We start from the raw sequence: 17,712 nt of genomic DNA, 5'->3' as shown, positions 1-17,712 counted from the left end.
ACACTAGGAAGAAAGGAAGGGAGAAAATATAAGGGGAGGAAAACGAAAGACAATAAAGGAAGGGGCTGTAAAACAAAGTGAAGCAAATGGTGAGGATGAGGATAAAAGAAAGATAAAAATGTACACGAACGGTTAGAGGATTACTCATCATCAACATCAATCACCATGGGACTTGGGATGTTGTTTTGTTAGAGAGAGGTTGCTCAAGCATTTAAAAAAAAATGTGCTTGTAAGTCTCAGCAGGTTGCAAGCCTGAAAGCCCAGCGCACTAACGTTTTATGAAGAACACGAAAAGATCAGAAGAATTTGCAAACTTAGGAAGCTAAGTTCTATGTTGAGTTCAGAACTATATCTAGAGTATAGAGGATTCATGCAGACCTTTATGACAAGAAGAGATGACAGGCAATTCTTTGAACACTGGCAAGCAAATTAATTTGTATAAAGAAAATCCATATTTATGAAGATTTTCCTCCATCTATTTGCATTTATGAGTAAGTACAGTCATCAAGTTTAAGGTGAAGCTTAATGGATGACTGAGTATCTAACAAAGTAAGGGCAAGGAAGACAAAGAAGTCCTCTGGGCAGGAGAACAGTATGTGTAAGGGCCCAAGAAGGAGAGGCCACTAATTGAACCTACAAAAATGAGCAGATAAGGACGTTAGGAAAAGGAGTATAATTAGAGGCACATTATAAGTAGAGTATGATGAGTGCAGTGTGAAGAATGGCTGAGGACTGGAAGTACTACAAAGTATGTAGAACCAGAGAGACAATGGTGTCTTGTGTCACGATGAGCGACAGCAATTATATATGTTCACACATACACACACACACACACACACACACACACACACACACACACACACGTGTTGTTATTTTTGAGACAGGGTCTCACTATGCATCCCCGACAGACTTGGAACTCCCTATGTAGACCAGACCGGCCTTGAACTCAGAGAGATCAACCCCATCTGCCTCCCAAGCACTAGGATTCCAAGTATGTGGCACCATGCCTGACTTGAGATATACTCAAGAAACAGGATTAAAGTGCTAGTTATTAAATGTAGGAGATGCCAATGCAGTCATGGATGATTTTTCTAAGATTTTGATTTGAGCAACTGGGTTATTAGAATGCTAAAAGGAAACCTGGGACAGACAGATTTGGGGATGGAGGTGACAAATTCCATTTGTGAGAGTTCAGTTAGAAGTGTCTAGAATACTATATAAAAAAGGAAGATGACAGATAAGTAGTATGAAAACATATCAAGGGTTTGGTGGTAGAGTGTTTGCCTAGCACACATAAAACTTAGGAGGGAAAAGTTAGATTGAGATGTGAATCAGAAAAACACTGGCTGAACAGCGGTTAATACAGTAAGTGGAGCCCTAGGAACAGACGATACAGCAGAGGGACAGAGATTGGGAGCTTAAGGCCTGGTTTCAATGAACGTCAGTATTTTGTAAGGAGAAGTACAGCCAGAGTAAAGGAGGAGGATTCAGCAACATAACCGATGCTTTGGCGCAAGGCACTGACTAGGGAGTTCACTGAGACCTGAGACTGTGGCCCGGACACTGATGTTCCAGATGTGGAGAGCTGTGAAGCAGGTCTCACTACCAAGGTAAAACACACTGCTCTGTTTTTGCATACAATCTTGCCTAGTGTAGTATCTAGATTACTTCCTAAGAAAGATAAAATGGTCTAAAGAAAGTGCTAAGAAGGCATTCAATTGTCAGAGAACTCTTGTATCCAAAAATACCAGTTTTAGGATTTGATTTTAAATAAAGATTAAAGCAAGATATGCTGTATTCTATGAAGACTATGACTAATGAAAAAATTAGTAAAACTTGGAATATTAGATAAAAGAGATCCCTTTATAATTTTAGGCAAGTAAAAAGAAAAAAATTCAGTGAATTCCGAGGCAAAGACTATAATTCACAGTTAAGACTATAAAAGGATTCACTGAAATATGATGCAGATTCACAGCTGGCAGAATAAAAAAATGGATTGCCCTACGAAAAAATAAGTATGTTTCAATGCAAAGGTGAGTCTATCCTCCTGTATCTTTGGTATCTGTTAGGAAATAGTGGTCCAGATGGGCTTACTATTGATATGTTTCATTACCTTACAGACAAGGAAGATTCAGTTGCTTCAAATGATATTAAACAGAACCCATACTTTAGACTCTTAGTCAAACTAAAACAAGATAGTAAGATATTTAATTTTTAAAAGTATAGGTTTTTTTTTTTTTTAATCACATGGCTTAGCTAGCCATCATTAGCAGGAAATGTCCTATTCTAAAATGAGTATTAGGGGTCCACATCAATATTTGTAGACTGATATTCCAGTTTCACAATCATAAGCATCACATAGACTGTTTATTGAATGGGATTCCTAGGGTCCTACTCTGGGGAGTCTGTGTGCTACAAGGCTGGAAAATCTATCTGGCCTGGCAAGTGCTTCTGCTGACTGTTATGATCTAGCAATGTTGTGAAATATTAATGTAATAAATTATGTTTTCACTGGAAGCCAGGGAATGTCTTAATCATTTGACAACTCCAGGGTCTAGCACACTTTCTGGGACAGGCTTGGGAACTAACACTATCGGTCACTGATAGCACAATCTGAACGTCTGGTATTGAACGGCCCCGACATGGACAGGTGACAGCGCTCACGGACTAGGTTTCAGAACTCTCCTCCTCTAACTGGGACTGACACCTTCCTTCCTTCCTCTTCACTGCCGATCCCTGTGCTCGCATACTCTCCCGTGACTCACAAACCTTACTCTTCTTTTGTCCCAGTGAAAATTTGAAGGCCAGGAGTGAGAGGAAGGTAACCCTGTGGCTATGTCCCCACAGTCACACCCCCAGAGGCCCCATCCTGCTCCTCACCTGAAAGCCCCTGACCTAGCTCCTGTGATGAAATGCCCCGGGTAGCCTTCCTACCTGAAGAAGAAGAGGAACAAACACTGAGTCTAGTTTTATTCTGAAATTCAGATAGTTAATGTGTCAGTCCTAGTCTCCAGTCCATTGGAACATACGAACACTTACAGAGAAATCTTTGCAATATCTTAAAACGGAGTACTTTTCCTGTTGTTAGTTTTACCCCTTTCCATAATTATTGGCATTAGGAAAAAAATTCACAAATGCTGAGATTGTACTGAACTGGGGAAAACCCCTAAGATTAAATAAGGTTTCACAGAGAGAGGATCAGGTGGGCCTTCGGGAAGAAAAGCACGGCTGGAGGGCAGGCAGGCCTCAACCACAGAGAACAGAGTTCTGCACAGCGACACTTCCTGCAGTGCAGTCTGGACTCCACAGTACACGATGAATAATGACGACGACGAGGGTGGAAGAACACAACGCAGGGCTGGGACGTAATGGAACATGAACAGCACAAAAGCATGGGCACAGCGCTACCAAGACAGAAACTCAGTGTGTGCTTCCTGGGTGTGGGTGACTAGAGAATCCAGCTGAGATGGCTCAGTGGGACACAACTGGTAAACATATGTGTAAAATCAATCTAGAGATGAAAGAAAAACCATTACATGAAAAAAAAAATGGGTGTTCAATGGCTACACAGGGTTTAGAGGGTATGATAATATGTACCTAAAAAGGAGTACTTTCTCCAAAATTAATGAAGTACTTCTAACCAATTAGAATATGTCTTTCTACATATACTAGTTTCAACCATGGTGAAAATCCAGTAAAATACTGGTAGTCATTAAGGGAAATTAAAATGTTAATAACTCTTTATCTAAAGTGACCGACAGATGGTAAGAACAATAATTCCCCCCTGCCCCCCAGGGTTTCTCTGTGTAGCCCTGGCTGTCCTGGAACTTGCTATGTAGACCAGGCTGGCCTTGAACTCAGAGATCCACCTGCCTCTGCCTCCCAAGTGCTGGGATTAAAGGCGTGCACCACCACTGCCTGGCCAAGAACAATGATGTTTTAACAAATAATTCAAACTGTCCTCTTCATCAGAGGTAACACAGGATCTACCTGGGCAACAGGGACAGGGGTGGTCCACTTGAAAGTTTTTCCAGTCTCTGGTTAAGATTTTAAAAATTGAAGTTGGTTTGTAGGAGGGCAGACATTTCTGTGATTCAGGACCCTTTCTCCTATGGAGACCAGGGTACAGGACCCCTTCTCCCTGGAGACCAGGGTACAGGACCCTTTCTCCCTGGAGACCAGGGTCCAGTGCTATTTTTCTTTTTTCCTATACGGATGGAAGCAGTCGATCAAAGTTAGTAGCCTTACATTATCTCGACTTATCTGTCTACATTTAGAATAATGACAATTTTCTTTTGTTGTTTTAAAAATTCAGCAGTATTTATCTATATGGCATTAAGAAACCTTTTTATCTTACCAAGTTCATTCATTGCATGTCTATGCTCTTCATCAAATGAAAGTTTCATTAGAACACACACAGCAGGACAGATCTGATGTTCAACAGGAGCGGGCACTGAAAAATAAAATCACCTAAGCCGTGACCTCTGTTAGCTTAGAAGGATGCTATTACACTTCTCAGATGTGCAGTGTTAGTACTGTGTCCCGAATGTATAGAAGGGTAGCAGATTGACAAGTCTTTGCTGAATGACGAATACACACCACAGCTGCGGAACAGCAACTGTGTCAAGGGCTCCTGCGCCCCAGCATGCTCAGCACTTGGCAGCCTTGAGCAAGCCTGCCAGACTACTCTCCCACAGGTTTTGCTCTAGCTCATGTGTGTAATCATTTTAAATGAGGACTCCATGAAAGAAAAAGCACACTTTGGTATAACACTCTTGGATTTTGTTTCTAATGTAAGTGTAAGCCACCATGATGGTTATGGATTAAAAGCTATGGTTGCATACAAATGGGATACCTAGCAGAAAGTTTCCTATACAGACAGATAGATAGTAAAAATTTAAAGAAAAGGATATCCAAGAAAATGCACTTACATCTTTAGTATCAAGTCACTATTTGACACAAAGTATTTTTAAAGTAGTTTTTTCAGGAGCAATAATATGACTTATTAAATAATTGTGGGTACCCCACCATCAAGAAAGAAATGTTCTCCAAACAAAGTATCTATTAGCTCTCACTCCAAGGCTCCCTAAGTGGATTAAAAACTATCATCCCTGCTCTTTTTCTTATACATTTTTAAGATTTGAAATAATCTTTACGTTAAGCTTAGAAAAACTCTGCTATATAGGCTCAAGGACATATGCAAATGTTTTTAGCTAAGCCTCAGTTTCATTGCTCACTGGAGACAATAACGCCTTTCCTTTCCTTGTACTACATCAAGGCTACTGGGAGGACCAAGAAACAACAGGTAGTGTGTGCCCAGGGAATGCCAATAAGGAAATGTAAAGGTTACGGCTTCGTTGCCAACAGCTGAAGGAACTTATGTAAAATCACCTTCCACTCAAAAGGCAACTTAACTGCTCACGTTGATTTTAGCTCTACTAAGTAACTTTTTCTTTTTGTGGTGCTTTGCAACAGGGTCTCATGACAGGCTGACTCTGAATTCTGTAGAGTCCAAGATGACCTTGAACTCCTAATCCTCTTGTCTCCATCTCCCAAATGCAAAGATTACACACACGAGCCATCAAAACAGCTAGCTTTAAGTTTTCACTACAAATTTCTTTTGGCTTGTTCTTCTGGAAAGCTTGCCTGGGGGTTCTAGCAGGGACTGCTGCTACTCATATATCCCTGACTGAGTGATTGCTGCTACTCATATATCCCTGACTGAGTGATGGTCCTCCTCTTCTAGAGAAGGTCGTCCTCTTCAACTGCGTACTCAGTTTTGGGGGAAGCAATAAAGCAGTGTGGGAGGAAAGGAACACTTGCCCAGCCATATCACCCTCACATCTGATTTGCTTGTTCTGTTTTGATTGCACAGTAGTACACATAACATTTTCCTTTGCTAAAAATTTTTAGGGAAATGCAGATTTAAGCCTTTAATGTGTTAGCAGCATTAGCTAGCTAATACAAATTCCTTCTATTCATAAAGACAGCATCCTAACTAAAAAGAGTTTCTAAGCTACAGCTTACATACGTATGCTTTGAAACATGCAATGGGATTGATGTATACTACCGAGAACATACTTGGATTTTTGTCCTGGTCCATGCCTTGTTCATGGGCTTCCTGCCACTCCCAACAGGTTTCACAGTAAGCGCGTATCTGTTCCAAAAGATGAAGGACTCGGATTTCACGCCTGCCTCTCTTGTCATCAGGCTGTGAGTGAATGATGTTGTGGAGTGCTGCACTGGCCCTGGCCCGAGCCTCTTTACTGCCCCGGGAATTTCCCAACAATACCGAGTCTTTGTCATTGCCATGTAAAAGCTGGATGAGGAGAGGAAGACATCCAGACTGTCGCATGGATATACAGCTGTCTTGGGAGCTAGACATAGCTAGCAAAGTTCGCGACATATCGTCCTTATCATGAGTACCAAGCATTGACAACAATGAGTACACCATTTCCACCTGTGGGCCAAATGAGTTTAGAAACACATTATGACTTTAATACCCAAAAGCCAGATTAATGAAGTGATGAATGGGATTATTTACTAAATCCATTAAAAATTAAAACAAAACAAAATAGAAAAAAAAACTTTTCTGGATGAAGTGATGAGTGCTATTTCAAAATAACATCCACAGTTGATTTATGTAATAAATAATAATATTGCAAACTGTTGGAAAAAAAAGTAGGTTCTTACAGGATTGAAATTGCTATTTGCCTGCATCAGCTAATGCTAACTGATTACTATGAATGAAAATAATTAATTTTTCCTTTCTCTCACATACCCACTCATTCACATTCTCTCTCTTTCTCTGGAATGTGTTTTAATTTAAATTCTCTATATAATTTAAAACTTCATTTTACTTCTAAGCAATAGAAAATGCTTTGCAACAATTATAATCTACTAAATGCTAATTCTTTGCAATCATTACATTTCATTAGGATAATTATAACATTTAAATTTATATGATCTGTTATCATATAAAATTATTTTGTCATAAAAAGAAAAATGCCACAATCACATAGAGAGTGGTAAAGCTAAGAATTGTTATTCTTTTCTTTCTTTCTTTCTTTCTTTTTTTTTTTTTTTAAAGAAATTGGTAAGCATTAGTAGCTTTAGCAATAAATTGGAAGGATTAACTTAGAAGCAAATTAGAAATAGAAAAACAGCATCCAGTTAGCATGGATTGTTATCAGCTTCCCTTCAAAGTTAGAGGATATTCCATAAAAAAGGAGAGTATTACATGAAGAATGCATCATCTGTTTAAGTCAGAGATCCACAAGGACACATCTGACTGTATCTTTAATATCAGACATATTTTTGGTCTTAATAACAGTGGTATATTAGTGTTAGGGGCATCTTGTAGAGGCCAGGAGTGTTGCTTAACACCCTACAGTGTAACAAAGAATGACCTAGCCCATGTTGCTGAGGTTGCAAAATGCTGCTCTGAATGTGTAAGCACACTTTCCAGTGGTGCTGGTTCTATTATGGCAGTGATGGGACTAGGGATAATGTGTTCTCATCAGATCTAGGTTCAAAGTTTGGCTCCATCTCTTTTAAGCAAGCTTTGTGATACTGGTTAGTTTACTTGATGTCTCTTGAGCATCAGTTTTCTGAGCTGCAAAGTGGAGGGACTTACATTACACAGAAAACTATATAAAATAACAGTCTGGCATTCAAATTGTATAGCAAAGCCTTGCTATTCTTATGCACCAATCACTTCTAAAGGAAATGCACCTTGACTGCCAGTGTCCATTTGCCAACAGTCAATACTGTGTTGATGCTGAACCAATCCGGTCAGCTGTAGATGCTAATGTCCCAGGCAGCTTCTTCCTTTTCAATTTCTCCCTCAGAGGGATAAGAATACAAGTGTTTGAGAGAATTGGGGAGAATGTAGAGGCAACTCCTTACTGGCATACCTCGGAGCAGTCCCAAATAGAAACTATCATGAATTAACACTGATTACTCAAGTTCATTTCTTTAATTTTTAATGTTTCTTCTTCTTAATGAATCGAGTCCAGAGCCTTGGGCATGCTAGGCAAGCATTCTACCAATGATTTATATCCCTAGCCCTAAAATTCATTTCTTAAATTAATATTAGTTATCTCAGTGTTCCCTAAGCACTGCCATATTATTTGAAGAGAACACAGAGTATGCTAGGAAGACAATGTAATTCTTCTGTTCTGACTGAAAGCATATCGCTCAGAATTCCATCTTAGTAAAATACTAAAGTGATTTACTTCTCACACATTTCCCCTAATCTTAAAATATTGGTTGCACTGCCAATGTTCAATTTCAATGATTTTTTCCATCCATTTCAATAAATATCCATTAACAATCATTTGCAGATACTATCGATGCTGAAGACAGAGAAAAACAATCTGTTTTCTAAGAGAGAGTTTCATGCCAACTGTTAACGACAGGGACAAAGGAGGCAAATGGCTAAGGGGACTTGAGGAACTAAGAAAACGTCTTCTGGAGACGCATGCTCAGAGTCCTGAGCTGTGCAAAGTCAGCGACAGGCACAGCACAGGAGTGACAGGCTGTGTGGGTGGGGGTTGAAGAAGTCAGTCTGGCTGGAGCTTGGGATGCTAGCAGGTAAATGAATAATGAGCTGAAAGAGAAATTAACAGGCACCTAATTTGGGAGTTTTTGTAAGTCTCATTTTCTCTTATTTATGTTTCTTTGTATAAAAACGTCACTTCCCCCCCCAGGAGACTGAGTCAGCATCTTTAGAGAATGTCCATAAAGACCACCTTAGCAAAGCATTCCTAGCCATGGCAAGAGGATTTGCAATCTGCCATTACCTTGGTCCCCAGATGACTTGTCAGCCTTCGAGGAGCAGAGTGTGTGCTTCCAGAACTCAGAACACTGGCTGTTTCATGATCCACTCGTGTGGCTGAACTCTAGAAATGAAGCAGATTCCAAACAGGGTAATTTAGATACAAATACAGGCGACTCCTAAGCTCTCCCAGTCTAGAAGGGCTCACTGAAATTCTATGAGGGAAAGAGGAAAAATAAATAACTGCAGTACAACCTAACCCAGCACCCCAGCAGAAGACTGCACAAAATCCCGGAGGGAAGCAGGAGGCGGTGATGATGGCTGTGGATGATGAGAGCTGCATTTATAACAACGAGGGTAGCGCGGAAGACAAACATGGAGAGCGGAGTGGATTAAATAATTATGGGGGGGGCTTTAAAAGATGTTATATTCAAGCTGTGGAGTCACTGAACTTTAGGGGGCAGACCAACATAATCGTAATTATATTTTAAAAAGAACAAAGGACAGGATGGAAAAGCCAAGAGATTAGAAAAGATTTTAGATATAAACCAACAAATTCATGGCCTTTATCTAGGCTCAAAGTCAAATAAAACACGATAAACACATTTGTGAAACAATAGCAAATGAATCATGACAGGCTATCCAATGCTATGAAGGAACCACTGGTTTCTTTGGGGATATAATAATGACATCAGGTATATATTTTGAAAAGCGTTCTTAGCTTGGAAACGCACAGTAAAATATTTATGAAGCAAATGATGGAATATTCTTCAGAATCAAAACGGGTAGTTGCTGTGGATATCGCTCTGTATAAATAAAGTGCTGATTGGCCAGTAGCCAGGCAGGAAGTACAGGCCGGACAAGCAGGGAAGAGAATTCTGGGAAGTGGAAGGCTGAGGCAGAGAGCCGCTGCCAGCCGCCGCCATGAGATATTAAGATACCGGTAAGCCACGAGTCACATGGCAACTTATAAGTGAATAGAAATAGGTTAATTTAAGATATAAGAATAGTTAGCAAGAAGCCTGCCATGGCCATACAGTTTATAAATAATATAAGTCTCTGGGTATTTACTCGGTTGGGTCTGAGCGGCTGAGGGACTGGCGGGTGAGAGAGATTTTTCCTGACTGTGGGCCAGGCAGGACTGGAAAAAACTCCAGCTACAGGCAGTCAAAGTGGATGTGACCTATACGGATCACTATTACTTTGCCTTTGTGCCATTTGGAATCGCCTGTGCATGGCTTCTCGCCCTGGTCCATCTTCCTGGACTCGTGCTTGAACTTCATTACTACCTACAGACGTTACCAAAGATCTTCGAACAGACAAGCTGAGACCCCATTAAGGAATGGACTCTATATAAACAAGCAGGGATAGCCTGAGTCATTTACTTATAGCCTTTCCTACCATTTAACTTTCTGAGGAAATAAACACAGATCAAGAAATCCTCTTCCTAGCAAGGATAGCAGTTCTCCTTTATAACCACTAGTCATACACTCAATTATTTAACCATCAATTATTTATCAGGGACTGTGGTATATAAACACAAACTAGACAGGATTTTTTTTTTTTTTTTTTTTTTTTTAGACAAGTTCTCAATATGTAGCTCTGGCTGGCCTCATACTCGGCTTGCCTCTGCCTCTTGAGTGCTGGGATTAAAGGTATGCGCCACTATGCCCGGCATAAATTCTTTATATTTGAGACAGGGTCTTGTTATGTGATCCAGGCTATCCTCAAACTCAGTCTTCCTGACTCAATCTTCCCAGGCTGTGATTACAGGTGTCCACCAGCACTCTTGGCATGACAGAATTTTTGCATTTCTGGAGCTTGTAGTCTAATGGGGGAAATAAACCTATCAACCAAATAATCAGACAAATAAATGTAAACCTGAAAGTGTGGGAGTCTTCCAAGGAAGGAGCATGCTATGACAGCCTGCCTCTAACTGAGTGTTGATCTCGTTTGTCTGAGACACACAGGAACAGGGGTTAATGGAGCAATAGGAGATGAGAACAGCACTACCTGGAACAGACAGAAGGGTATTTACCGCAGAAAAAGGAAGCCCAGGAAATATGAGGAATCCAGAGGGCATCGTGGCTCAAGCGGTGAGAGCTGGCTCTGCCCTGCAGCTGATTGTACATATGGTCAAGGGAAAGATGGTCAAGAACTATCTTTAGTCTAAGAACTAAGATAGCGTTGGAAAAAGCAATTCACAAAGAGTAGAGTATTTGTAAAGATCATTCTCACAGAGTAAGTGGAAGGCAAGTCAGGGTGAGAGAAGGAGTAAAAGAAAGGGCATGTCGTAGGTGGTACAAGTAACGTATCAAGGCTGGCGCTTGGTGACAAATCTGTGATGCTGAGGACATCGATGAGTTCTCATTCTTAATGAATGCCAGTGTTTTTTGTTTCTGGGACAAATACTAAAGTAAATTAATAAGCCTCACGATGCTGTGATGTATACAGATTCTATCAAGGTAGGCTGGAAGGCCAGGTCTGGTGGTGCATGCATCAGCCTTTCAAACGGCTGGGACTAGTGATTCAAGAAACTTGGCAAAATAAATAACATGAAGACCACTTGTCCACATTAGGATTTGAAAGCAGTGGCTGATAATAGTAACTAAATATATAGTGTTGGTGGGATTAATGTCAAACAAAACAAAAGAATTCATTATTTGACGGAGGACTAAATACTGGGTCCTGAATCACTGCTTTCTTTTTTTCTTGAGACAGTGTCTCGCTGTGTAGTTCAGGCTGGCCTGGAACTCACTATGAAGCCGGTTGGACTTTTCACTTGCATCCTAGCTCAGCTTTCATAGTGCGGGGATTACGGGTACATGCCACCATGACTCATTTACCCCTTTCAGTAGATCCCTCCTCGGCCATTCTCACACTAAATGAATAACACGAGGCTTCAAACAGGACTCTGGGGAAACCTTACAGGACAGAAATGGAAATCAGCACAGTATTTTCTTCTATTTTCCCAAAATAAAAACGCTTTATAGTTGTCATATACTGTAAAGACCTGACACTTCTTAAAAAGTTAACAAATGTATAAACAGTAAAACAAAAGCTCCAACAGTCTCAACACATGATGATAGCTACCTGTGACACTGACCTAGACATTTCATTTCTCTATACAGATGCACATAAACATATGTACAGTGAATTATCTCACTAGCCTTCTTGTGCCCATTTTGAAGCATCTTTAAATAGCTGACTTGTATATATCTTTTAAATTTTTTTGCTTTCTATAAATGTTTGAAAATAGTATAATCTTGACTTTTTGCTGTGGTTCTGAGACAAGGTCTTTTGTAACATAGGCAGGCCTCTAACTGTCTTTGTAGCCAAAAGTAGCCTGAACTCCTGAATTTACTGTTTCTACCTCCCAAGTTCTAGGATTATAGACATGTGCCACTATGCCCAACTTTGATTTTGACTTTTTATTTTATTTATTTATTTGTTTGTTTGTTTATTTTTTGGTTTTTCGAGACAGGGTTCTTTCTGTGTTGCCCTAGTTATCCTGGAACTCACCACTGCCCAGTTGATCTTGACTTTTAAAGGTCAAGCTCCTCCTTGAGGACTAGCTTTCAGAGAAGATGTTATTCAAGTTGATAAGTGATGGAAGCAACCAACAATCCTACCCAGCTGTGACACCTATGAACATAACAAAAACCAGCATGGTAAGGGAGCTGGGAGGTGTAGTGAACATCTTTAATCCCAGCACTCAGGAGGCAGAGGGAGGTGAATCTCTGAGTTTGAGGCCAGCCTGGTCTACACAGCGAGTTTCAGGACAGCCAGGGCTCCATGGAGAAACCCTGTCTGAAAACAACAAAACAAAACACAAAAAAGAACTCCTGAGGGTGCACAGTGGCGCTCACAGCTTGGCGTAACCAACAGTTGCCTAACTGGACTTAAGGCCAGCTAAACAGGAGGGAAATGAAATCATGCCTGGAACTGGAAACCTAGCCAGGTACCCAGGGTAAGTGAGATAATGGATCTTAGAGGAGACTATTACCAATAAATAGTTTATATAAACCAGCAAACTTCCTAACTGCACTTATTTAGATACTTATCTTTATACCTGCAGATCAGTGTCACTCTCATCCTTCATCAAAGAAGCTTCTCTTTGAAATAGATGGAGACTATTATAAAAAGTCAAAATGCAGAAAAACTGACTGTGTGGTGCCTACCACCCATGAACACATCTACAACACAACTCTTGACCCTAAAGCACAGGGAACATCTCGGAAGAGACCAGGAAATCTGCTGTGAGATTGTGTCTCTTAGAAAAAACTAGGAAGCTTCAGTCATGATGCACACAATGTGGTTGCTTAAACAAGATCTGAACAAGGACAACATGAATAGCCAGGCTAATGTGGAAGGGGGCATGTAGTGGGTGGGGTGGGATGGAGGCATGCCTAGACAAAAGAACTATAGGCAACTAAAAATTCGGAGAGTGGAAGAATTAGTCTTCTTCAGGATGAGTCCCATAACTGGTTATCCAATACCAAGTGGTCAGCCCTGCAATCATGAACATTCAAGCAACGCTACACAGAAGGAGCAGGTTCTGTTTATATATGTATGTGTTATATATATGCATATATATGTAGTAATAACAAAGAAAAAGAGGTCATGAATTTGAGGGAAGGGCAGATAGATGAACACTGGAGGGACTGAAGGGCAGAAAGGGAAGGGGGAAAATGATGTAATTATATTTTTAAAAGGGTAAAAGTAAAAAAATAATTCCACCTGCAAAAATTTTAATTAAATAATTCATTTTACATTTATGAGTGTGTTGTGGAATACTAGTTTAAGATGTGTTACATTCATTTATGCTGTGGAATATTTGTTTAATGATGCAAAGAGGTGTTGTATTTGTTTAACTCTGTGAAGCTGCGTTACTTTGCCTGCCTAAAACACCTGATTGGTCTACTAAAGAGCTGAATGGCCAATAACTATGCAGGACAGAGAACTAGGTAGAGCTGGCAGATAGATAGAATAAATAGAAGGAGAAATCTAGGGAAGAGATTGAGGAGTGAGAAAAGGAGGAAAGGTGGACACCAGGGGCCATCCACCCAACCACTCGGCCAGCCACAGAGTAAGAAGGAAAGAAAGATATATAGAATAAAGAAAGGTAAAAAGCCCAGAGGCAAAACGTCGTTAAAGAGAAACAGGATAATTTAAGTTAGAAAGCCGGTTAGAAACAAGCCAAGCTAAGGCCAGGCATTCATAAGTATTTATTTATTTGGGAACTAGGTTGTGGGGCCCCCAAAGAGTAAAATTAAAACAAACAAACAAAAACAACTACATGGGTGTTTTGTCTGCATGTATGTCTGTGTTTTACATGAGTGCTTGGTGCCCTTGAAAGCCAGAAAAGGACATTGGATCCCCTGGGACTGAAGTGAGCCCTCATAGGGCTGCTGGGACTTGAACCTGGGTTCTGTGGAAGAATGGGTCAGTGCTGTTAACTGCTGTCCTGTCTCTCCAGCACCTGATTTGTGACTTCTGTTGTCTAACAATTTTGTTTCGATGTCCTCAGATACTAAAGTATTCACATTCTTCTGAAACCTAATGATCCTTCTTTTGTGGTTTTTCCACCCACTTCATCATAAAGATTTCCTTCTACTCTTTTTATATTTGCAAGTCTCCATTTCTGATATTTAGTATAATTAACTTAAAGAGTTGTTCTAACCAATATAGACAGCTTCTACCAGATGAGTAATACTTTTAAAGTACACAGTAATTAGAATATGGCCTGAACCCTGAACAAGTAATTGTCAAATGAAACTGAACTCTTCTTCCTTCTACACTGTAGGAATACCTAGTCTTCAAAAAAAAAAAACAAAAAAAAAACCAACCAACCAAACAAACAAAAAAAACCCAACAAAACAAAACAAAAAACCCTCAAACCTTCTACTTAACTCTCATTATTTTATCCTACTTCACCACTAAATAATCTTCCTGTATAGTGCTAACTAATGATGCAGAATGAAGTACCTGCTTTAGCTCAGTAAAAGGAAATCTTTAAACAGGAAATATTTTAAGCTTTATATATTAATGAATTAATAAAACAGTCTCTTTTTTGGTATAAACAGAGTTATCAAAAGTAACCAAGAAAGACTAATCTTTTTGTTAATAGTAGAAAAATTACCTTATAGTCAATTTAGTGAAATTCTATTTTTTAAATATCATTCATTTACAACATAAAGTGTCTGCTGAAGGAAATTTGAGAAATATAGGACACACCAATGAAAAGCTGTCACATTATTTCGATAAACCACCAATTGAAAATTGGTGGCAATTTGTACAAACGGTAAAAAATAAAAGCTAAATATGATAAAGTATATAGCTTATTATTTATGAGCACCAGAATAACCAGTTATTTTCCAGTTAAGATTTATTTCTAGATTTGTGTAATCTTGAAGTACATCAGAAAGTAAAAACTGTAAGAGCCTTTGTGATCATTACAAACCCGGGACAATGTCTCTGTACCGAGAGCCTTGGAGGAAAGCAGAACTCTGCCAACGCAGCAGCAACAGGGTCAACCGCTCGGAACTAACCGCTCTCCAAAACTACACACACCGGGCATGGCGACCACCCCAGAAACATGATCGGAGCACAAAAACAGTCCAGCAAACTCAGAAAGTGTATTTCAATGAAACAAGGAGAAAGGGATAGTACTCTGATCCTGAATGTTTCCAAAGACACACATTCTAAGCAAACAGGATTTGTGGATCATCCACCCAACACTCCTTTTTAAATTCTGAGTCAACCTGAAAAATGACATAATGGTTCATACCTGGCCACTACCAGAAGTTGCCATGTTGCTTTCGGCCACTCCTTGACCTTCATGCTGCCGTTCAGCTTCATGGGAGGCAGCTTCATGCTTGCTCTGAGATGACCTCTGTTAACATGGAGTTAGCATCATTACGTACAAAATGGTGGATGCTTTTACAGCTCACAGCTTAACTTTACTTCCAAGCTCTTAATGAATCAATTATACAGGCTGACAAAGACACAGAAGTGCACGCTACACTGCCAACTTCCAGCACAGCTTGCAGTCGACTATCCTGGTAAGAGGGAAGAGAAGTCTTCCCTTGAGCGTTTGAGCTGCTTAAGACAAAGGGTTTTCTGAGGGTCACATCAACACATCCTCCACCAGATGTGCTCCTCTCACTATCAGGAATACAATCCTTTTCCGCAAGGTCACATGACTGTGGCATTTAATGGAGCTGCAAATACAGCAGTTAAACTAGCACCTAAGCTTACAAATAGCTCCCATGTAGGCATACTTTTACAGAGAATATGTGCACATCTGCTAATGTCATATGAAACCAAATGATAAGCTCTTTGAAACTGATAAACAAAAGAGAAAACTCTGCTAATGTAGTCACCATCTGTTATATGAAATAAAAGTGACATATTATACCCAGTAAATGTAGTCATTTCAAAATAGGTAATACAAAGTGACCACTTTGTAAAATAGCATCACAGGACATAAGAAATAAAATAATCTACCACCATCTTTTATAGAAACTCTTATTTTCTTGCTTTAGGAAAATGCTACTCTATTAATATAAAGATTATGCTTTAGAAATCTGACATAAAGGTGTATCATTATATTTAAAAATGCTTTCCCTAGAATTTTAACCCTTAAGCCTTCCTAGACCATTTAAAAATATGACTTAAAAAATAACTTTACGTGTACCATTTTCACCATAAACTAGTAATAGCTGTAGCTACGCAAAAGGGAAGTGATTTGGTAATTCAGAAGCAGAAGACCCAAATCAACTAAAGTAGAAATACACAGTCTCTCTATGACAAAAAACGAGTCCAAGATTATGAAGACCACAAAGACACGGCAGTAGTGCAAGTGGAGATGTCAATGTGTTTGCAGACAAACACATCACTACCCGTCTGTCCTAAGCGCCAGGGAACACGGTGCTACTAAACCCAGCCACTAGTCAATCTTCTTTCTCAGTTCAGTCTAGTGGGACGCTGTCAAATAAGGAAAGCAGTAACACGAAGTCAAAGCCTGACAGTGCTACCAAGGAAAACTGAGGCGTATGAAGGACAGCGCAGCAGTGAGTGCTTTTAGAAGTGCCGCTGGAATGAAGGCGGATGACTAGGACAAAGAATATTCTAGGAAAACCAGGAACCACATGCAAAGGAGCTGGAGCAGGAGCAAGTGTGACTTCTTGTAATTTATCAAAAGGTCACAATATTGCTGAAGTGCACAAGTAAAATGGTGAGCAGAATTAAAGTGGTTAAGGGGACTGGACAGATGGCTCAGTGGTTAAGAGCTCTGGCACCCACAAGGTGGCTTACAACTGTCTACGACTCCAGTCCTAGGGGATCTGGTGATCTCTTCTGGCTTCCACTGACACACAAGCAGGCAAAGACACTCATACACATAAAATAATTTAAGCTGGGCAGTGGTGGTGCACACCTTTAATCCCAGCACTTGGGAGGCAGAGGCAGGTGGATCTCTGTGAATTCAAGGGCAGCCTGGTCTACAGAGCGAGTTCTAGGATAGCCAGAGCTACATAGAGAAGCCCTGTCTCAAAAAAAAAAAAAAAAAAAAAAAAAGGTGGTTTTTAAAGTGTACTGATTTTGTTGGGTTTGTCTTTTCCAAGTTATTCTGAGGCTACCACACCATTGTCTTCACTTTCTTTACTTACAGACAGTCTCATGTACCCCAGGCTGGCCTCACACTTAGATTAAGGGTCAGTGCAGGCAAATGTCTGAAAAGTTAGAGGCTGGCAAATGAGATTGTCACCTTGCTTGAGAATTGCCATGGAAAGTGTTTCCCAGGTTCTGCTGCCGTGGTACACAGATAGGGTAAGAACTGGTCAGGCTACCCACCCCTCATACTGGCAGTACAACTGGACGGGGCTGCCCATGTGGTTCTGCAGGCATGCAACTTCAAGATTTATAGCTCA

The 17,712-nt window shown here is 40.1% G+C and overlaps 1 protein-coding gene across 2 annotated transcripts in view; it reads right to left on the bottom strand.

Annotated features, from left to right (window-relative positions):
• Positions 1-17,712, bottom strand: part of Apc (APC regulator of WNT signaling pathway) — a 101,842-nt gene that overhangs the window by 16,995 nt on the left and 67,135 nt on the right. The window contains exons 8-12 of one of the 2 annotated variants that reach the window (XM_059246524.1): positions 15,570-15,674; positions 8,805-8,903; positions 6,082-6,460; positions 4,358-4,453; positions 2,881-2,934 (exon numbers count right to left, since the gene is read on the bottom strand). In XM_059246524.1, coding sequence (XP_059102507.1) covers positions 2,881-2,934; positions 4,358-4,453; positions 6,082-6,460; positions 8,805-8,903; positions 15,570-15,674 — 733 coding nt within the window. The remainder of the gene's footprint in view (positions 1-2,880; positions 2,935-4,357; positions 4,454-6,081; positions 6,461-8,804; positions 8,904-15,569; positions 15,675-17,712) is intronic. The other variant, XM_059246525.1, reaches the window with a different exon arrangement.

This window comes from Peromyscus eremicus, chromosome 19 (genome assembly GCF_949786415.1).
Source record: "Peromyscus eremicus chromosome 19, PerEre_H2_v1, whole genome shotgun sequence".
Lineage (NCBI taxonomy): Eukaryota > Metazoa > Chordata > Mammalia > Rodentia > Cricetidae > Peromyscus > Peromyscus eremicus.
The sequence above is the reverse complement of the archived record's forward strand: the minus strand, read 5'-3'. Positions and strand labels throughout refer to the sequence as shown.